The sequence below is a fragment of the Hydra viridissima genome, unplaced genomic scaffold (assembly GCF_058129835.1).
Source record: "Hydra viridissima isolate aposymbiotic clone 2 unplaced genomic scaffold, HvirCarnegie_v1 scaffold_5, whole genome shotgun sequence".
Lineage (NCBI taxonomy): Eukaryota > Metazoa > Cnidaria > Hydrozoa > Anthoathecata > Hydridae > Hydra > Hydra viridissima.
Genome location: NW_028324304.1, coordinates 15,320,309 through 15,343,407, shown reverse-complemented (window position 1 = coordinate 15,343,407; position 23,099 = coordinate 15,320,309). Strand labels below are relative to the sequence as shown.

At 28.7% G+C, this 23,099-nt stretch overlaps 2 protein-coding genes and 1 pseudogene across 5 annotated transcripts in view; 1 reads left to right on the top strand and 2 right to left on the bottom strand.

The window, feature by feature from the left end:
• LOC149888891 (uncharacterized) overlaps positions 1-23,099 on the top strand; it is a 380,578-nt gene that overhangs the window by 312,301 nt on the left and 45,178 nt on the right. The gene's annotated exons all lie outside the window — the stretch shown is intronic.
• LOC149888895 (uncharacterized) lies at positions 1,442-16,653 on the bottom strand. Of its 4 annotated transcripts, XM_090087964.1 has the most exons (6): positions 13,329-13,462; positions 13,110-13,183; positions 9,604-9,675; positions 2,277-3,618; positions 2,083-2,177; positions 1,442-2,008 (listed from the first exon to the last, which is right to left on the bottom strand). In XM_090087964.1, exons 3-6 carry the CDS (start codon positions 9,604-9,606, stop codon positions 1,817-1,819), a joined length of 1,632 nt encoding a protein of 543 aa, XP_089944090.1. In that variant the 5' UTR covers positions 9,607-9,675; positions 13,110-13,183; positions 13,329-13,462; the 3' UTR covers positions 1,442-1,816. The 4 variants fall into 4 exon arrangements, with proteins under 4 accessions (XP_089944090.1, XP_089944091.1, XP_089944089.1 ...); XM_090087965.1 differs by lacking the exons at positions 13,110-13,183; positions 13,329-13,462 and adding an exon at positions 16,578-16,653; XM_090087963.1 differs by lacking the exon at positions 13,110-13,183 and having other exon boundaries at positions 13,329-13,470.
• Positions 5,169-6,871, bottom strand: LOC149888896 (uncharacterized; annotated as a pseudogene).

Below are 23,099 nucleotides of genomic sequence, written 5' to 3'. Positions count from 1 at the left end.
TTTTTTGAAAAACCCACAGTTTCTCATTGATTACTTAAATGAGCTAGCTTAAGAGCTTAAAATAAACCACAGCCAATATTTTTGTTTATTCTGGGTATGGAAAAAATAATAAAAAAAATTACTCGAGATCTTAAGCACGGCACAAATCGTTTATCTTTTTCTTTTACCGGTCTCCGTTTTTAACACCCGTCAAGACATTCACAACAAGTTAATGCCTACCAAAGCTGTTGAAACGAATGGGGACTTTCAAGCCAATTGTACAATTCATTTCTAGCATCTTACCAGTTCTTAGATTAATAGTTCCAAACAAAAGTGATGAACGATCAGTTGTGAGTGTCAGCTATTTTATTTCGGCTTTGATTATAAATTGATGAAGTTTTTTCAAGCAAATAAAATTTGTTTAAAAGAAAATACTTGATCAATTCAACAAAAATTTGCATTCTGAGCACAAATACCCAAAATAGTTTTTGTTTACCACCGTTTTAAAGTTTGAATGCTCAGTTTATCTTATAAGTTGGACAAAGTTTAAATGCTCAGAAGAAAATGGTACAAGTCCACAAATCAAATAAAAGGGAGTTCAGAAATTATTCATACAAGATTCAATAAGAGAAGGATACTAAACCAGAATCTGAAAACTAAATCAGAGATACTCTGAGGAGGGAGAACTAAGTTAAAAAAAAAAAACACTAAAAAAGGCCTACACATGAAAACTTATTCAACCTTCCATATAAATAAATGATAAAGTGAAAAGTAGAAAAGTTCAATACAATGACCGGGAAAAGACGTACACACGATGATTCATCAACCTGTCATGTAAGTAAATGATAAGCGAAAAGATAAATGTTAGAAACAATTAAGAAAAGACTTAAACAAGAATCTCATATAATAAAACAGAAAGAAGAAAATTTAAAGACAACTGGGAAAAGACATAAACACGAAACTAATCAGCCCGCCATATAAATAAATGATAAATAGCTTTCGTAATTGAAAACAAAGAAAAACTATAAAAGCTCAATAACAGAGTTTTAGGCAGAAGAAGACAGACTTTTAAAGAAAAGTAAAAGAGATTTTTTAACATAGTTTTTAAGAATTTTAAAGAGAGAAGGAATTAAGTAAAAAGTCAGAGGAAATTTTGATTAAAGAAGAATAAACAAAAGTTTTGGCCTAAATAAAATAAAAAAAAGCAGAGACATTCGTTTAAAAAAGATAAATAAAAAAGAGGAGTAGATAAAGTTTTCTTTCAAATTTACTTATTTTTATTTTCTATTATTTCTTGAGTGTGTAAATAAAAAATGCCGCTATTAAATAACTAAGCATCTACGTTCCATTTTTCGAAAAGATTGTTGTATTAAAAAGTTTTTTTGATCCGAAAATAGCTCTCGTTCTAATCTTGCGACAAGTAAGACAAATCAGGGAATATAAAACTTTAACTTTTAAGTCATTTTTGAAAATGTTTTGACAATTTATTTCTAATTGCGATTTTAATTTTCAAATACAATTTTAACTAAAAAAAATCTAATTTGAATTTTATCACTTCAACATTTCAAAATCAACTTTTAAATTAAAAAACTTTAAGAAATCATTAATATATATTCTTAAAAAATTAAGAAAAACTTTAAAAACTTTTAAGAAATAATCAATATAAAACTAGTTTAAGATATCGATTTTAGAATTACATAAGGTATTTGAGAAAGATAACTGAAAATATAAAAAAATGATAGTATGCATTATAAAAACGATTTTAACTAATAAGTGTTTCATAAGAAGATGCCCAAAAGGTTCGAAAACCAAAGGGCATGCACTGGTACAACAATAATTATAAAGTTTTGAACTCCCTCAAATCGACATTTCGTGTTTTCCACCAATAGTCCAAAAGATGACTGGGCCACAGAGTAAAGTTTTCTCCGTTTTTGTTGCGATACCAAGACCCACACGTTCCGGAAAATGGACGTTTCTTTGTCTCTGAAGACACATAGCGCTGAAAATTGTCATTTACCTCACTTAACACCTAAACGCAAAAACCTTTGAAAAAACTCTACACTTAATAAATTTAAAATTTAAAAACACAATAGAAACGAAAACCTCTATTGATTTCAATCCTTGATCTGTGCACTTTAAAATTGCGTCAACTATGAAGTTCATTTGACACTCAATCATCCAAACAACGGTGTTGTGTCCTTTAAATCAAGTTAAAAAAGTCAATAAAAAAGGTATTAGTATAATTCGAGAGCTTAGGTCGATATATGAAAATAAAACTTACTGACAAATTCATATACCTAATACTGTGTTTGGTCCTAAAAGATAAAAAAGATTTGGATACCCAGGGTACATTATTCCAAGGTATGCGTTTGGCTTATCACCCCACCTTTCATTGATTGTAACTCCGTCTGATCCTATTACATTCAGGTTTTTATATGAAGCTACAACATCAAACCCAGTTGCATAAACCAGTACATCTATTTGATAGTCATTATAGTCCGTCTTTATGCCAACCTCAGTCAGACTTACTATTGGTTCAGTGACTAAGTGAACATTTGTTTTGTTAAAAGCCTGAAGATATTTAGTTGATGGTGTCAATCGTTTGCAACCCAGCTCATACCTCGGAACCATTTTCTCTTTTAACGAGTCGTTGTCTAACTGTTCTTGCATATGTTTGATTACAGTGTTTTGGACTAATTTTTTCAAAAACGATTGATTTTTGAACATTGTAAAAAAGAAAAGTTCCCCCCGGACAAAATTATACCACCGATAAAACTTTAAAATAATAGGAAACTGTCTGAAAATATTTCTTACAACTCTTGGGTAACTGTAAGAAGGAAATTCAGTAAATACCCAAGGTGCAGTTCTTTGAAAAACATACAAACTCTTTACTTTATCAGCAATGCTGGGAACGATTTGAACAGCAGAGGCTCCCGTACCTACAATTGCTACTGATTTACCTTCTAAGCTGCAGTCTTTTTTCCATTTTGCGGAATGAAAACTCTCCCCTTTAAACAGGTCGCAACCTTTTATTTCAGCAACTTTTGGTACGTGAAGAGCACCTATTCCAGAAATAACGAAGTTACACAAAAACTTTTCATTATTTGACGTGATTACTGTCCATGTCTTCGTTAATTCATCGAACTTGCACGTTTTTACTGCTATATTGAATCTTATGTATTGATGAATATCGTAAAAGCCGCATGCATTTTTTAAGTACTGCAAAATCTCAGATTGGCTAGCGAACAGAGTTTTCCAATTAGGGTTGGGATAAAATGAAAAGCTGTATAAATGCGCTGGGATGTCACACGCACATCCAGGGTATACGTTATGTAGCCAAGTACCTCCGAGATCTGGGGCAGCTTCAAAAATAATGAATCTAATCCTCTCTTGCTTGAGTTTTATTGCTGCACAAATTCCCGAGAACCCTGCACCAACAATCACCACAAATATTTCTGATCGTCTGTTTAAGCTGTCATTTGAAATATGTTTTTGTTTGTTAAAATAGAAGTAAGTTATCACAGCTAACCCAGCAAAAGCAAACCAAGCAGAACTATAGTTTAACACCCAATAGAGGAATATCAATGCGCAACAAATCTGCACCGAAACTTTTAGAAGCGCTCCAAGTCTAGCCATATTCTACAAAATAGTAATGTGTGTATATATATATATATATATATATATATATATATATATATATATATATATATATATATATATATATATATATACAGCGGTGGCCAAAAATTAAAGACCACTCTTTTTTTTTCAAAATTAAAATTATTTTTAACCTTAGTATAATTTTATTTTGGAAAAAGGTATCAAAAAAAGAAAAACATTTTTAGAAAGAATTTTTATTGTATTTTATATTTATTATAAAAGAATTTATTATTCTTTTACAAAATAATGTTAAAAAATTAAAAAACTGACTTGTAAAAAATACGAATGGGAAAAAAAATTGGACAAATTTTTAAGACCAGTTTCAAAAATATTTCAAAAAGCAATAAAAAAATAATTTAGAAACGTGTTGTTCCTCCATTTGCTTTCAAGCACTCTTGTACTCGTTCTGGCATTGAATTCATTAAAGTTTTGATTACTTCATCAGGCACATTTTTCAAATGATGAGAGGGTAAAAATTTTTCAAAAAACACAAAAAAACACAAATCTGCACCCTACATCACCAAACTTTCTGAAATTTGGCACAAATGTTTAGACACATAACTTAGGAAAGACTGTAAATTTTTTTTATAAAATTCTTATCTGTTTAGGATTTACAGCAACTTGAAGTTTGTTTGATTTTGACTGAAAAATGAGGGGGGAAAAGTGCCGGAAATGTGTCCTTTTACTATTACCCTTATAAGGTGCTTATAGTAATTTTGCATAGCTAAAATTTGGTACCAAAGGAGTTTGAATCCTGTTTAATCTGAAAATTATAGATTTGTATCTCTCAAAACAACAAAATATAGTTTATTTCAAGATCTACAAAACGCACCATCTAATTATAATAAAAAAGAGCATTGACAACTATAACTCTAGAAAAATCTGACTGATAAAAAAAACTTTTGGTTTTAATTTTCTTAAAGATTAGACATATATCTACTTTACGAACCAATTTTGTTTTGGCCTTACGTTTACTTGAGGAGTTGTTAAGGTTTGATATGAACACAAAATTTTTTTATATTTTAAAAATCAGGCAATTTATCCCAATTTTCTACAAATTAATCAAATTAGAAATTAATAGTTTAGTGACTTAATTATTTTTATTAATTTTTTAGAACAAAATAATAAGGTATAAATAAACCTTTTGAAAAATGAATACACAATTTAAATGATTTTATATATGCTTTTCATTCACATTATTTAAATTGTACAAAAAATAAAAGATTAAAAAAAAGTATGGATAGGACATATCAGACTCAACAAACTTGAAATTAGTTTAAATATAAAAAATCTCTATTTCCTAAGGAGAACAATTTTTTTCAAGTCGTCTTTGGCTAAATCCACCACTTTTGCTCATAGGAAACACAGGCATAATCACCTGGTACTAAGTATACAGTTGTTACAGGGATGTTTCCAAAATCATGAATGAAAGCAAAATCTTCATTAACACTGCATAGCTTTGCACCTATCTAGAAAAAAAAAAAGCAACATTTATTCCGTTTTACTTATTTTGTCAAACATGTTTTTTTAAAGGCATTAAAAAAAAATTGTAAGTCCAAAATAAAACAAAAATACTTTTGAGGATGATTCCACACAAATAAAAAATCTATTCGAGTTTATCAATAAAAAATTATGCATATTTTTTAAAGATGATAAAAGGTATATTAAATATATATATTTTAACCTTTTGATGGCCAAGTGGTGCAAACTGATGGAAACTACGTGTTCCAGGTTTGGTATTTGCAGTATCCAATCATTCCTTAAGAGTGTTTCTCACCAAAGTTAAATCTTCTGATGATATATAAATGAAATGTACACCTTCAACGTTTTCATTGCAATATTTGAGCATTGCTTGTGGAGATAAATATGATTACCCATTTTTCTTTATGCTTACATAATCCTTTTTACCAGGCATTATACGACTATATTCATCATCTTCATAAAAAGACTTGACCAGTTGAACTGTTACATTTGGAAGAACTTTCCCTAATTTAGGATTAGGCATGGCTAAAATACCTTTTTCTAATGCTAATTTACGTGCAGTTCGAGCTACATAGTTTGTTACATGTAATATTTCAGAAACTATTTTTATTGACCAGTCAGTTGGAGCAAGTGTTGTCAGTTGTATTTTTTTAGATGTTGCTGTAGACTCTGCAATTTTATTAGCTTACAATACTATCATGTTATCAAACAATTTTGCCTTTTCCATATACTCATTACCAAAACCTCACTGTTCTTCAAAACTTTCTTCTGGTATATTAAGGGAAGTGGCTACTTTTTTTTTTAACGGAGGTTGTTAATGCTGTCAATTTTCGTTTACTTTCTCTAATTTTACCTGACTTATGCAATCCTTTGACCTTAATAGGAGATATTCCAGCAACTGTAAAGTGTGTATTTACACCCTCTTTTTTATTTTGAATGGATGTTTCACTAACAATATCATAATCTTCATCATTTTCACTCATACTCTTTGATAAATGTTTCATAACTTTACTTCAATAGCTTGGACACAACTTTTTTCCAGGTATAAGATTTAAACCTATGGTTTCTGCTTCTAATATAGTATGCATTGTAATCACATGCAGAGATGCTGAAAAGAAAATATACTATATTACTCAAATACTATAACATTAATTATACTATTATTATAAAACAATGAACAAATCCTAATAAACAACTTATTAAGAATGGTATTACCCATTAAAATGTAAATGGATAAACTTTTACCTCTACACGCTTTTTTGTGAGTCAGAAATGGATTACAGCAACTTTTCTGATTACTCTTATATCTCACTATTAACATATCACGATGATGTGTGCATATACTAGTAGTTTGTTCTTCTTTCAAGTTTGTTCGTTTTACAAGTAATTTAAGATCATTCCTGTCAATATCTTCAATCAGATTTCTTACTTAGGTATATGATTGTTTATAACAAGCTCCATAATCATTTACAAATGAACAATTGATTTTGTTATCCATATAAAACTATAATGAGGAATTATAATCTAAACACTTAAATAGAAGAAATCTTCAATACAATATTCCTAATGAGCAAAGTACACTTGAACACAAACAATATGATTAAAATAAAAATAAAGTTATATTTATAAAGAACATTTGCTTGAACAAATAGCTATTAGTTTTAATAGACATACTTTAAATGCCTAATTATCTACTAATTATTATCAATTCTCTACTAATTATCTACCAAAAATTAGGGTGAAAGTAGATTATAACTAAATATAATTATATTTAGTTATATAATTTAACAAGGTAATATTTATTGGATATTGTTATGTACACTCGTCATTTTATTACTTAGTTTATTGATGAGATAATCACTATTTTATTACAATAAAACAATCAATAAGAAAAAAACATTACATAATATTATTTAATTTATTTACATAACTACTATGCAATGAAAATAACAATGCAAATGACATAAGAATTATGTAATGAAAATAACAATTCAAATAACATAACTGTTATGTAATGAAAATAACAAATTTATATGTTTACAAAATATTTAACAATATTTTGTAACAACTTTTTAAAAATTTAAATCACATAACACACATTTTGTTGTTTTTTTAATTAACTGACTCAAAATTTGATTAAAAACAAATATAATTGTATTAAGTTCAAAGCCAAAATGAATTTGCTCACTTATCTTTTTTAAAATTTCTTCAGAAAAATTGAAAAACCAAAACATCAATAACTCCTCAGCAAAACATAAGGCCAAAATAAAATTGGTTCGTAAAGTAGATATGTCTAATCTTTAAGAAAATTAAAACCAAAAGTTTTTTCTATCAGTCAGATTTTTCTAGAGTTATAGTTGTCAATGCTCTTTTTTATTATAATTAGATGGTGCGTTTTGTAGATCTTGAAATAAACTATATTTTGTTGTTTTGAGAGATACAAATCTATAATTTTCAGATTAAACAGGATTCAAACTGCTTTGGTACCAAATTTTAGCTATGCAAAATTACTACAAGCACCTTGTAAGGGAAATAGTAAAAGGACACATTTCCGGCACTTTCCCCCCCTCATTTTTCAGTCAAATCTAACAAACTTTAAGTTGCTGTAATTCTTCAAGGAATAAAAAATTTTTGAAAAAAATTCACAGTCTTTCCTAACTTACATCTTTACACTTTTGTGCTAAATTTCAGCGAATTTGGTGATGTAGGGTGCAACCCTTTGTTTTTTGAAAAATTTTTACTCGAGAGATAGAAGATTTCAAATCTTCCAAATTGTAAAGTTGTTCTTTACCAAGTTTTTGATCAAGCCACGACCATAAATTCTCTATTGGATTCAACTCTGGACTATTGGCAGGCCATGGAAGCACTTAAATTTTATCAGAATTGAACCAATCGCTAAAAACATGCGCTTTATGACACGACGCATTATCTTGCTGGAAAATAAATCCATCTTGCAACTGCCATAAATCAATGCTAGGAATAAGCGAGTTTTCCAAAATTTCGATGCACCTTTCTTTGTTGAGTCTACCATCGAATAAATGAAAAACGCCAACTCCACAGGCACTCATACAGGCTTAAATGCCTATTGAACCACTGCCTTGTTTTGTTCGTTTCAAAATGCATGATTCATCGAACCGTTCGCTTGGAAGTCTACGCAACATTACGCGACCTTTTCTGTTGTCTACCTCAACGTTCATTTCATCACTTAAGTCCACACGGCTCCACTGATCTGTTGACCAATTATTAAGTAGCTTGCACCACTCTTTCCTGGCAAATTTTTGTTTTTTATTTAAGCGTGGTTTTTTTGCAGCAGCACGCCATAAATAATTTAAATTGTGGAGGACCCTTCGCACAGTTCTAAGGCTTGCTTTCAGACCATATGACAGTGTCCATTTCGTAGACAAGTCTGTAGATGATGCTCGTCTGTTTTCTTTCATTAATCTCACTAACGAGCGAACATCACGGTCATTTGAAATTTTATTGCGTCCAGTCCTATGACGATCATTAATTGACCGGGTCTCTTTGTATCGTTGAATCATGTTAATAATGCAAGAGTGAGGCCTTCCGAGCTTTTCTGCTATTTGTCTGATGCTATAGCCTTCTTCTTTTAATACAAGAGCCGCGTATCTGTCTTTTTCTTCGATCTTTGCAGGCATTTTTGCAATATTTTTATATCCTTATTGCAATTCATAAAATAAATGTTTATTTGATATCGAAACTCAGGTTTCGACATTTTATTTTATAGCCAACGTAATAAGCAATTAAGACAGTTAAAAAAAATAATGGATTATTATTTTTAATAAGTGCAAATTAAAGATTTGAAAGTGGTCGTCAAATTTTGTCCAACTTATTTAAAGAAGATTTATAAATACTCATCAGTTTTTTAATAAGTTAAACGCTATTTAATTAGAATTAGATTTAAAAAATTATACCATTTAATTATAAATTTAATCCGTATGTTTTAATTAACAAGATATTAAAAAAAAAAATTTAATATGTCAATTAGAATCTTCTTAATTTTAATTTAAAGATTAGGAAACCAACTAAAAAATGAGTGGTCTTTAATTTTTGGCCACCGCTGTATATACATACATATATACATACATACATACATACATACATACATACATACATACATACATACATACATACATACATACATACATACATACATACATACATACATACATACATACATACATACATACATACATACATACATACATACATACATACATACATACATACATACATACATACATACATACATACATACATACATACATACATACATACATACATACATACATACATACATACATACATACATACATACAGACATATAGACAGACAGACAGACAGACATACATACATATAAAACTCTACGTATTCGTTATATTCTACATACTAGTATTAAATAAAATATGAAAATATACTAAAAAAATTATTAAATGAAGATTGAATGAAAGATTTATGACTAACCATCGCCTGCTATATAAGACGGCTGAGTATGCTGCTTTGAAGGTAAAAGAACTCGTGGGTCGAAAAAATCATCTAAGTCAAGTAAGATTTAAATTTTACAAATAAACGCATTTAATAAAATCTATATAGTTTAAATCATTAAATTACATATACTTTTTGAATGTAAGATATAATTTATTTCAAAGTACTGAAAAAGTATTGTGTTGTCATTTATTGAAGTGGTTATTAGCAAAAGATTAAAGAATATTCCAGTAACAACAACTATGCATCATATAAAGCCACCCTTAGTTTTCCTTACAGAAATCATCTCTTTCTTTTATAAACTGCTTTTCCGAATTGATACTTTTTCTGGCTCTTTGCCTACCACTCCTTGACAAAGCTTTATCGTTTGCAGTAAGATCATTAACTCTTGTCATAAATCTCTTCTACAGTTGATCCTATTCTAGTACAATCAAGTGTAGAGGAGATTTATGAGAAAATAGTTGTCTCATTGAAAAAATAATATAGAAAACTGCGATAGACTTAACGATGCTTTTAAACCCAAGGATAATGACTTAAACAATAATCCTGTTTAGCAATAACGAACCTGTTTAAAATAACGAAACGATGATGTTATTCTGATTTAGTTGTGTTTATGGAGGTTAGTTTAAAAGAATCGATCCCTAAAGTAATGAAGGTCTGTTCAGGGTTTCAAGTTTCTGGTTCTTTGATTAGTTCACACTTAGAAGAAATATAAGAATCTTTATGTAAAACATCTTTTAATGTGCGAGCAAAAATAACATTCAATCATGGTTTATAACTGATATGGTATAACTGATATCACCAGGTTTATAACTGATATGATAGGACACCGGGTTTATAACTGATATGATAGGACACCGGGTTTATAACTGATATGATAGGACACCGGGTTTATAACTGATATAACTTACATGATAGTTTTCATTTAATAAAAAATGTTACAATTTATTAAACTCAATGTTTTGCACGAAGCACGAAGCACGAAGAAAAAAGTTACTAAAAATAGTTATAAAAGAAAAAGACTAAAAATGAGTTTTACAAGGTTAGATACGACAAGTCCTTTCAATTTTCCTTCTCACAATAAAGATACACATCTTAAGATTGCACTCAATGTGAATGTCATTCGGTATTTTCCAGATATATAACAATGGTCTCGCAATTTATCGACAATTCCTACACCAAGAATTTCAAATCTGTAAACCAATTTATGACGGTTCGTTGCATTATCAAAAACTCTTTAATTATCTTCAGTCGTGATAATATTTGCTGGATTGTGTTAGACTTTACGGATGTCTTCCTGTTTAACTCACATGGCAGTCGAGAAGTGCTCATAGCGTCTTCACCATGATATAATACTAGTGTCATTAGCACTTTATCACTGCGGACTACTACATAGCAGTAGCAACATTGAACCTGATCAGAGTTATGACTGTTGGAGTTTGAAATAATTTTCTTAACTGATTGATTTCATGCTTCAAAACCAGCATATATAGCAAAGGGAACTTGCATTTACTTGTGAATAATAAAAAGTTATCGGATGTTTTCGCCCTCTTTTGCCATCTCAATGCGTTGTATTTTCTCGCTTGTACCTCGGCAATCTTCCACATGAGATTTGAATAAACAACGGGTACATTATATCAACAGCTTTTAGAATTATTGAAGCTATAAATATGTGTGGGTCCTTTTCGAGCTCTTACCTTAAAGGGACCACTGCGCTATAGTGCTTTAAAACGCTAGTTTCCTTCATTAGAATGCAAAACTTCTTGCATCACAAATTGTGGTGGAGAATCAATTTTGAGCAGATTATCAATCAATAAAATTGCTGAAACTGCAAAATGCATGAGTCTAGATAAATCAACAGCGGTGAGGTGAGCACTCACTAGATTATGTATACTTTTATTCTTAGCACTGGGTATATGTGAGTTTGCTGCTTACTGAAATTCACAGTATATAAAAAAACAACATTTGGTTTTTGTTTCTAAAAACCGAGTTATGGTTTCTCGAAAAACTTAAGAGTCAAGATTATTCTGCCAGACCTAGAAAACGTCATAGAACGTTTACAATCAACAATTTACTTTTAAAGTACTTCATAACTTTTATTTTTATTTTCATCTTTTACAATTTTAATAATCATAATATGTTTTATTATTTTCATACAACGTTTTTAATGAAATTAAGTTGTCTAATTGTTAAGCACCATTATCTGTTTCAATAATGGAAAAAGAAATAGGTATAAGGAAATAGTGAGGGTGGGGGGAGGGTGCTGTGGGGTGGAGGTAGGTGCAAGGGGTGAAATCATAACTCTTTATTCTTTTTTTGGGGTATGATTTATAAAAATATACTTCAAAGTTGTATACTTTTTAAATTTAAATAAAAAATTACTAATACTGTCACTATTTTACAAACTTACAAATCATGGCTCTAAGAATAAAATTAGTGCAGAATAAATTTCCACTAACTGTAATTTTTGTTATTCATTATGAAAAAAATGGACTTGGGTGAAATGAATGAGCAAATTACTTAGAATACTTTAATTGGTAAGCAAATCAATAACCAACTTTGCTTTTATATACTCCTTAATGCAGAAATTAAAATGATTAAAAAAAAAGAAGTGAACTTGAAAACTTGAAATGGCGCTACTAAAAAGTTATGTTTTTGAACTTGTACTGTTGAGGTCTGAAGCACTCGAGAACTTGCTTCTTGGATTGGATTGGAACCCGGGGGAAAATTCGCCTTATAGTTGTCCTACGACCTATATTCGTTATACAAATTGGATTTTGATGTAAATATTACATTCAATTGTTGAGGTTTGGAATGATCATGTTTCCCAGCTCTACACCGTTCGGCAGACACACAAAAAAGACACTTGCTGTTTTCAGTCCAACCAAAGCTTACTTACTTTATACAGTGTTCCTTGCTTCCCAGACACTTTATTGGAACATTAAATTAAAAGCAGACGTTTTTAATGAAATGTTATTACTATAGTGATGAAAAAGATTGTATTCTTTAATCAAGTTAGCTATTAATTATGGACTGATATACGATGATAAAAATAAAAACCTTATTTAAAAATGAAATATATATAAAAAAAAATTTAAGCCTTAAAAAATCTGAAAAGTAAAACAGAAATTTGAAACAAAACCAAAGCTTAAAATGAAAATGAAAAAAGGCGACTGAAGATTTTACAGAAAGGGTAAACACAAAAGGATAAAAACAAAACAATTGGGAAATAAAAGCCAAGTTTAAGCTGTTTTCAATTCTTATTTTCAAAAACAAATTTCTTTTTTTGCACATAAACGAAAACATTATAAATTATAATTTAAAAAGCGACTTCTAGAACGCATGAAAGTTTTCATTATAGCTTTTAAACATTAACGTAAAAGATTATGACAAAGCGATTCTAATCATATGGATAAACGCGTGCACAATGAAGTTCAAGAATATTGGTCGCTCATAAAATTAGTAACAAATAGAAAAATTCTTACTAATTTTACGACCAATAAAAAAAATCCTCTCGATTTTACAGTCAACAAAGGATTTTCTCTAACTCATTTCTTGGCTATAAATAAACATATGAAAGAATTTTAAAAATTACTGAAAAATTTTAAATATTTATTTTAGATTGGATAAAGTAGTAAAAACTAGGTCATCTGTAAAATCAGGTGCAAAAACTTTTTATAGAAATAAGCACAAAATCCACTTACAGAATTCCGCGAAGTTAATGATTATAATTCATGTTTAATTTTTTTGCGATCGAAAAAATAAACTGTAAATATGTGTCTAAAAATGACATTCCGATTTGTAATACGATAAAAGAGAAAAAGCAAATAAAAAACCAGAATAACTGCAGACGACTGATAAAGTAAACATGTGTCCAGGTTTCTTATCTCTTCTCAACAAGTTTACTTAGCAAAACAAATCGCAGTTAGAGATATCTAAAGAATCAATATACACACAGTACACAATCAGAGAATAAAGTTTTGTAACTTAAATTTAGTTATTAAGTTTATGTAATAAAAGAAGATTGGAATGTAATTAAACATCTTCTTCTTTTTTTTTATTTTTTATTTTTTGTATCTACAGTGCATATGAATATTGAGTTCATGTTTAAAGTTGTTCTTTTATTTTAATTGACTTTTAATTTTAAATTGTTTATTCCAATGGTTTAGTCTTTTACAAAACATTTGAAAAGATAGCTCTAGACTTTCAGTATTAAAAAGCTTGAAAAATAAATCACATTTTATTTACCCAAGACAAAATGGCAAAGTTTGAGTGACCATAACTACCTCAGCATTACTTATGTTAACTTGTACCTATTCCAAAAAGGTGTATAAATGAATTAAATGTCTGTTTTTTATTTATCAAAAAATCAAATAAAAGCTTTTACTCTTGTCTTCTTTTTTATATTATTATAATGTGTTTCAGTTTGTTTTTTTTCCTGCGTTGTGCTTCATCTGTATTCTTATATTGATTTTATCCAATTCCCTTAATGACTTTATGATCCCTAGCAAATATTTTTGGGTATACAACTGTGTTTGGATAAAAATTATTATAATTTGTCATTGAAAATTCCAAAAATCAACTAAAAATCAACTTAGGTTTTAAATATTATTAACAAACATAATAATATAGAAAATGACTATGTTAAACTTTTAATGCCTTTTCTATGCTCTCTTTTTCTATATATAGAGTAAGCCATCACTAGATAACAAATAATCAAAGAGTATAAAATCATTTTTCTCTGCAGATTATATTTTTTAAGCCGTTTTTAGAAAAACATTGTCATATTTTTTACATAAAAAACGTTTTTCAGCAGATAAAATAAAGGACTATTGCAATCTTTAAAATTAATTTCAAAAAAAAAAGAATAATTTCTGTATTTAGAAAACTTATTTTTTAATTTACTTTTTTAAAAAATTTATTTTGCTAGCTTGGTTTATATGTAAGGTGATAAATCTCTATTACCAGTTTAAAAATATTTTTGTTTTTCAATTGCTGACTTTAAAAATCAAGTCTACTATTAACGTTAAGACTGGGTGCAAGATATATAAATCAGACTTTTATCAAAAACTATTTGTTAAAACATTTTTTTCCATATTAACAGTCAATATGAATTGTTAAAAATCTTAATTCAATATCTATTATTAAAATTTTTCAAACCACAAATTTTGTTCGGTTTTTTTAATTAATTAAAAGATAGTCTTGGTCAATTCAGTCCAATGTTAATGCCTTTTTTTTGTTGTTGTTGTTATTAAAGCTTAAACCATCATTATTGATCCAAATTAGTAAAAAAAATTTTCTTTTTTTTAGCTAATTTTATGAAGTAGAGAAATAAATATCAGGAAATATTAGTAACTTAAAAATAATAGTTAACACTATATAACAACCCAGCAAGCAAACAACGTTGAATCAACGTTGAAATAACGTTAACCAACGTCGATCAATGTTATTTCAACGTTGTTTCAACGTTGTGTGCTTGCTGGGAATCCATAATAATAAGTTGCAGATTGATAGAAATAATAAGTAGGTTGTAAAATACTAGTTATTAATAATTGATTATCATAACAATATTTCAAAATTAATTTTATATTAGATATCTAGTTTTACATTTATATCAAATTGGAAATAACGTTAAAAAAAAAAAAAAAATTTAAAAGTATTAAACTTGATACATGAATTACATACATTAGAAAAAATTAAGTTCTGAGCCAGTCATAGGTTTTTCTTTAAATAGCATCTTGGATTTCTTAAAAGTAATTTTAAACGATTGTTTCAATCAATAAACTATAAACAAAAAATAAATTTTGTAAGAAATTGTGTCTGAGTTATCAAAACTATCATATTAAAGCTAAACAGAATATGTTCGTTTGTTATTTTTTAACTTTAGGATCATGGACGAGAAATTGAGCAAATGTTTTCAAGAGCTGTCTTTTAATACATGACTGGTTAGTATTTTATTTTGTAAACAGGGGTTTTTAAAAAGAACCACCAAAAGAGAACATTTTTACAAATGCCTAAAATTATCTTTTAACATTTCATGATATGGATTTGTTGATCTAAATTAAAAAGTTCCAAAAAAATACAACATGGTTACAGCATGGCAATTACGGTAAATTGATATTCAATTTCTGCATAATAATGCTGTAAGCCCCATTTTTCTATTCTGTATTAGAAGCTATTAAATAATAAAACTTTTATTTTGTCAACAACTGCCCAGTTAGTGATATGTTTAACAAATGCATCAGCTAATCCTGTTCCTGCTGATAGCTTTAAGATGCCTAGTTGTCTCTAAATTTTTTGCCTAGTTATTATCACTGCAGCTTGATCAAGTACTCGTTCATCAACAACTTTTTTCAGTATTTTCCGATGCCAAGGTCACACAAAAGAACCAGCAAGAATAAAAACAGTTTTGTTTTGTTCAGGATTTTTTTGGCAATATTTCAATCAAACTCTTCCAACAATCGATTAGCTAATTGCCAATGTGTTGTAATTGTTCTTTTTTGTTTGAGCCACAGCTAATAAAACTTGACAATGTAGCCACTGAAACCAATTGTATCCATTGTACTTACAAAGTCTGTACATACAAAGAAGGTGTGATAGCTTTTAATGATCCATATATAGAAAAAGGAAATTGCACAATTTCATCATCATCATCACTTGTTGAGTTCTAGTTTAGTATCTTATAGCCTCCTTATCATTTTTTTTTTTTCAATACTTTTTTTTCAACTACAGCTATGTAATTTGTAAGACAAATGGAAAATAGCAAAAAATTAATTACTTGACTTTGGAAGTCTGCTGTCTATATATTTTTCATCCTGGCAAAATAGTTAGTAGAAATAAGGCATTAATTCTGAATTAAAATAGACTTAGATGAACAAACAAAAGTACTTCTGGTTGATTAAAAGTTTCACTAGCGAAATTACTCAATTAGAATTATTCACAAAATTACTCACAAAGTTCCTCAAAACCCATTAATCAAGTTGTAGAAGTCTCATATTAAATGCATATGTAAATTTGTATTTAGTTTTTGAGAAATAAATTTAAAAAATATACTATTGAACAGACTAACAGTCACTATTGGATGATTCTTTCAAAAGAAAACAAAGTTTATAAAATTTATGTGATGCTGCTATTACAAAGTTTTTTTGAAACTTGGAATTTCTTAACTTCCTTTATTTAAATATATAAGTTATTATAAGTTCAACTTATTTTAATTGACTAACAGAGATATTTGCACTTTTTTCTAGTTATTCAACATCAAAAAATAATTTTAATGCTGGTACTTTCACGAAACATTTCATAGTCCTTTTTAAACACCATGCTATGGTGTCAATAAAAATTACACTTAACAGAGCCTAAAAAGGATTTATTAAGAGTACAAATTTTTTGGTCAGTATTTATTATGAATCGGTCAGTATTTTTTGAAATAAATGTTCAGTATTTTTTGGTCAGTATATATATAATTTTGGGTCAGTATTTTAAAAAAATGGTCAGTATTTCATTTTAGTTTTGTTAGTATAAAAATAAAATTGGACAGTATGAAAATAAAAATTGGTCAGTATAAATATTAAAATTGGTCAGTATAAATATTAAAATTGGTCAGTATAAATATTAAAATTGGTCAGTATAAATGTTAAAATTGGTCAGTATAAAAATTAAAGTTGGTCAGTAAAAATAGAAGTTGGTTTGTAAAAACTTTATTTATGCAGTTTTGGAAAATATTTGATCTCCAAATATTTAACAATATGAAAATGTGATCAGTCTCTTAGTAATACTTTAGTAGTTTTTTTTGGTCTCCCACGTTTTCTTTTTTTAACAATAGGAACATCTTTTGCTGCCAGTGGGGGTTTACAATACTTTATTTGAATTGCAAAACCAACAATATGTTTGCACATGAATCTCTTAAAGAAATCTGGACAATTACATACATTATGTGACCAATTTTCTTCGTTGTTGATCATAGTTAAAGTCCAGACCTTAAAAGCTTTTTGTTTAAACTGATCAAAAGTCTTCCATTTCATTTCTTTAATGAAATCTATCTCTGTCTGAGTAGTTTTTATTTCATTATTTGCAGGTAAATAATATTCAGTTGATTCACCTTTTTGCTTGGATCAAATTGATTTGTTGGTCTTGGCCCACTGATAAACTTTTCTCCACAAATTTAGCGTAATTGTTGGTTCTTGGCTGTATTTTTTCATGTTTGTTTAATATTCATTACACCATTTTGCAACCATCTCAAACGCAACCTCTTTAAACCTTGAGAATGAAAACCTTTCCCTTAAGGTATCTTCATCTTTCACCACTCTAATTAATGATTCAAGAGCATTATTAGTACTTGGTGTGAAATGTCTAAAGCCTTCATACCAAATTTGATGAGAATTCAACCATTCTACTTCAAAGTACCTAGAAAATTCTGGTTCAAGTGTTTTCCATTTTTTATAAAAAAAAACCTGAAGCTTTTTTAAAGATCTCTTTATTCTAACTTTTTTGCAATATATCTATATCCTCAATAAGTTCATCTTGATGGCTTTTGTTCACCATTGCCTCAGCCTTTTTATTAACATTCCGATGCATATGCGCCCAACACATCACCATATCCTTTTTGCCAAAAACATTAGAAAATGTTTTTCGATTTGAATCAGCACCATCTGAGATTAATACTTCAGGTTCATACCCTCCCTGGTTGATTTTTGCCAATTCATAAGAAAAGCTTTCAAATGTAAACTTGAAACCTGCAGTTTTTTCATTAGAACACATTGCCATTCTAAATACATGAAAATGGCAATCCATATCAGTGGTCCCAACTAGTAGCACAGGGAACCCTTGCCAATTAAATTTGTACGTAGCATCAACATGTAATTTATCTTTTCCTGAAACTTGACATAAGAGTCTTTTTGTTGATACAAAAATTCGAAGTTTCGAATTGTCTTGGACATCATCATTTTCTTCATCGACATCTGAACCATCAGACTAAACTATTTTGTAGTTTATTATGGAAGGTTCATCCTCACTTTTGGGAATATTACTATTGTTTATGCAAAATTGTTCTAATTCACCAAGAAAAATTGATGTACTACCATATTTTTTCTTTTTGTAAGCAGTTATATAGTTTTGAAGTTGTTTCATATGGATTTGGTGGCCATTATCAACAAGGATCTTAAAATTCTTTTTGGTTTCATAAGCAAGTCACACATTTTGTTGATTTCAGTCTTTAAAAATTTGGAATGGCTTCTTTGGACATGTTGTTACAGTCCTGTTTATGTCCATTTTTAGTTCTGTAAATGATTACATTGTAACTTGCTGAATCAAATAACAGATAAAATGCAGCATCACATTGCTCTTTGCGTCTTTGAATGGCATTACATCTATAGTATGATTTTTTTTCCATAGTTAGTGTAATTGGAATAATGATAACTCCAATGATCTTCTGCTGTTATCGCTGAAAAAATATTTGAGAAGAAGTAAAATAAAAAATAAAAAAGAAGAGGAGGAAGAAAGAGGGAGAAAGAGAAGAAAAGGAAAAGAGAGAGAGTTATAGGAGAGAGGAAAGAGGGGAGAGAGCAAAACACACCTCCTCTCTCTCTCTTCTCTCTCCAAATGTGCAATAATCTATATGTTTGTAGACCTAAATGGCTCTTAGGCCTAAAAGTTGTTGACCTAACTGTATGGGACCTAACTGTCTGAGACCTAGCTCTCTGATGACTTAAAACTGTTTACCTGCAATTGCATCTTTCTTATTCGGGTATGTTTCACATCTTATCCATTTACGTTTTCGTTTCTATTTCCTTGATTTCAATGATGTTTGCTCTTCTATTGTCTCAATCTCTTCTTCACTAGAGGACTTGTATTCTGGAATAAAGTTTACCATTTTTTTAAATTTTCTTTGTTCAGTGCTCAGATAGAAATGGCAGTCTTATTTGTAAACTTTATCTAATTATTTTGGTCAAAGTTCATAATACTTTAGTTAAATTACAGATCATTTTATGGAAGTTATAGATCATTAAATATTAGTTTAAAATACAGATCGTTTAATTTAAAGTACAGATCATTTTAATTAAAATACAGATCATTTAAGTTAAAATACAGATCATTTTACTTAAAATACAAATCATTTTAATTAAATAACTGACCACTTGATTAAATTACTGACGATTTAATTAAAAACTGATAACTAAACTAATTAACTGACAGTTAATATATAATACTGATCATTTAGTTAAAATACTGACCATCTCAATAAAATACTGAAAATTAAAAATAAAAAAAATACTGACCGATTCATTGAAAATACTAACCCATTAAATGTCACCAATTTCTAAAAAATGTTTTGATAAATAATTTGGATCAATTTAATAGTTACACTTTAAAAGTAGGAGCTTAAAATAAAGATGATGCAGTTGAAAGTAATTTACACGATACATTAACATTCACATTATTATTCACATTAAACTTCACATGTTCTTTAAAAGCTAGGAGTCAATCTCACAAAAATCTTTTTGATAAAGAAAATGACAAATTATCTTTGTAGTTATAATAGAAAATCATAAATTCTGAGTTAAACACTGCCGAAGGAATAATAGTTCCAAGAAGAAACTTGCTGTACCAAGAGATAACTCAAATTTCTAACAAAAATCCAGAGCTCTACTTTTTAAAAACTTTATATGTGCCATTCAGATGTTGTACTCAAAAACCGTTTAGATATATACAAAAATGTTAAAGGTAAAAAAGGTATTGCCAACAAAGTCAAGAAGGACATAAACTGGTATGTTTCTGTCACTAATGAAGATATCCCATCCAATAATATATCCAGATTTAATTATTGTGGCTATCTTCTCAACCCAAATATTCACAATTTAGTATCTGCTGATACTATACATTCACTAAGTACTTTTGAATGTCTAAAATTCTAAGTAATGAATGCATATTTGATAGAATTAGCACTCTTAAAAGTTCAAGGTGTTCAAAATACTTTTTTTATCTAGCAAATAGTTTTTGTTAATTTTTTTTATTGAACAGCTCTTTTTAAAGCCACTTCTGAAGTCTCCTCTTAGTTTTAACATTCTGTTAATGGACTTTTCAGCTTGGTATGGAAGCTTCAAGATTATTTAATATTCTTTATATAAAATATAATATAGAATATTGAAATCTTAATGTTTTTATACCAACTAAAAATTCAGGATTTTGTATGAACAACCAAATTTGTTTTCTTTTCCGAAATGCAACTTGAGTGATTAAACTATTACTAAACTATTTAATACAATTTAGCTGTATTTAATTCTAAATTGAAGTGATTAATTGACCTTATTTTTAAGTGGAGGTCACGTTTTCCACCACTATTTATGGATTCAAAGTCTTGACTTACATTAGGAAATTATACTGGAATAAATGATCCTAATTTAATTGTGTAAGTTAACATTGAGCTAATGTATTATGTTAAAAAAAGAAGAGTTATTTCATTTAAATGTATAAATTGTAATGAAAACTATTATCTTAGGTATATTTTCTGGTGGTGTTTGGGGCGTCATGGAAGGATTAAGGAAATCGTTTTAACTTCGTCTGAACAGATTTGTTTATTATGATATTTCCGAATAAATTAAGATAAATTCATATATAAATTAATATAACTTCGAATAAATTTATATAACTTCAACTAAACTAAGATGATAACGAATCAAATAAGATAAAAACAAATAAATTAAGGCAATACAGAATCAATTAAGATGATACAGAGCGAACAAAAGTTTGAAGAGTTTAATTATTGTTATCTAAGTTATGACGTTTGCTATTTTTCATTTAACTTCAACCATGAACATTTTTACTAATTAGTGTTTTAAATGGATGTATTCGAAGAGGTCCGTTTCATAGAAATAACTTGACTGTTGTAGGAAAACATTGTTATTTTGTTTCAGTTTTATCAAATATTTCCGTATTATTTACGCAATTATGTAAAAAAAAATCATTATGGTTTTTTAGAACTTGTTAATGAAGAATCTCCAACAAATTATTTAATAAAAAGTTATCAATATCAAAATAATTTAAAATATACATTTTTTTGGTGTAAAATGTTTTTAAGAACTCATCATTTTAAAATTATTTTACACAAAAACTTCTCATTGTTTGATGTGACTACTTTCCATGTCTTCGTTTTTTCATCAAACTTGCACTTTTTACTGCTGTAACTAAATACTGCCGTACTGAATCTCATATATTGACGAATATCGTAAAAGTCGCGTGCACTTTTTAAGTACTCTAAAATTTCAGGTTGACTAGCAAGTTCGCTGTTCCAATTTGCATTAGGATAAAAAAAAAAAAATAGTTGTATAAATGCGCCGGCACGTCACGGGCACATTCAGGGTTATTATTACACAGCCAATAACCTCTAAGTTTTGGGGGAGCTTCGAAAATAATTAACCTAATCCTCTCTTGCTTGAGTTTTATTATTCCGAGTTCACATATTCCGAGTATCTTGCGCCAAAGTTAGTAAGCATTATTATCATTTCATTTACATTTCGACTATGGAATAATTAAAAAACGTTAGTTGTATTAAGATTTTAATTTAAGAAGCCTAGGACTTTACCATTACACAAAACATACTCGAACTATTCAGGAACCACACAAACACCCACACAACATTGGGGTAACCCTACACCCTTACACCCTTACCTAACCTATCATGACCAAACACATTCAATAAAGACAAAATATACTGTGTCCCAAAAAATTATCCGACCAAACAAGTTTCCTAAAAAAAAATGTTTACGCTCTAAATTATACTAAAAACAATGAATAGCGATACTTACTTTGTCATTTTAATTCTATTGGGAATAGTTTGTTATTTAGCGTTCATATTTTTTGATTCATGCTTCAGTTGGTTTATTATTTGTCCTAAGAGAAACTTGGTATTGAATAGGCTTGTAAAAAAATAATCCGACCAAGCGATATTTAGGTAAGTTTAATTAATTTTATGTGAAATTTGTTGAAATATTTTAGCAAATTTTTATAACAAAAAACTGTTTTTTTGTAGTAAAAAAAAATTATGTATAAAAAAAGGCTTCATGTTTTTTTAAGTAAAATGGTGGGAGGTAAACGTCACTGGACTGTTTCTCAGAGAAATTTAGCTGTTGATCTGGTCAATCAGGGTAAAACCTATTATCAGGTGCAGCAAAAGACTGGAATTCCTCATAATACAGTATCCAACATTATGAAGAAGTATAATTTGATCGGAACAACAGCCACAAAAGAAGGGCAGGGTCGCAAAAAAAAGACTTCTAAGAGTTTTGATAGAAACTTAATTACACAAGTCAAAAAAAATCGCTTCATTTCTGCTCGAAAACTGGCTGAGCAAGCTGAAGAGAATTATGGAATCAAATTATCCCATCAGACAATCAGAAATCGTATCCGAGACCAGGGATTTCAAGGACGACTTGCGCGTAATAAACCATATTTGAGTAAGAAACACATGAAAAGAAGATTGG

Coding starts and splice junctions, on each gene's coding strand:
- LOC149888895 (XM_090087965.1), bottom strand. Junction 2,178..2,276: donor AGGACCAAACACAGTATTAG/GTATATGAATTT, acceptor CTTGATTTAAAG/GACACAACACCGTTGTTTGG. Junction 2,009..2,082: donor AAGGATTGAAATCAATAGAG/GTTTTCGTTTCT, acceptor TTTTGCGTTTAG/GTGTTAAGTGAGGTAAATGA.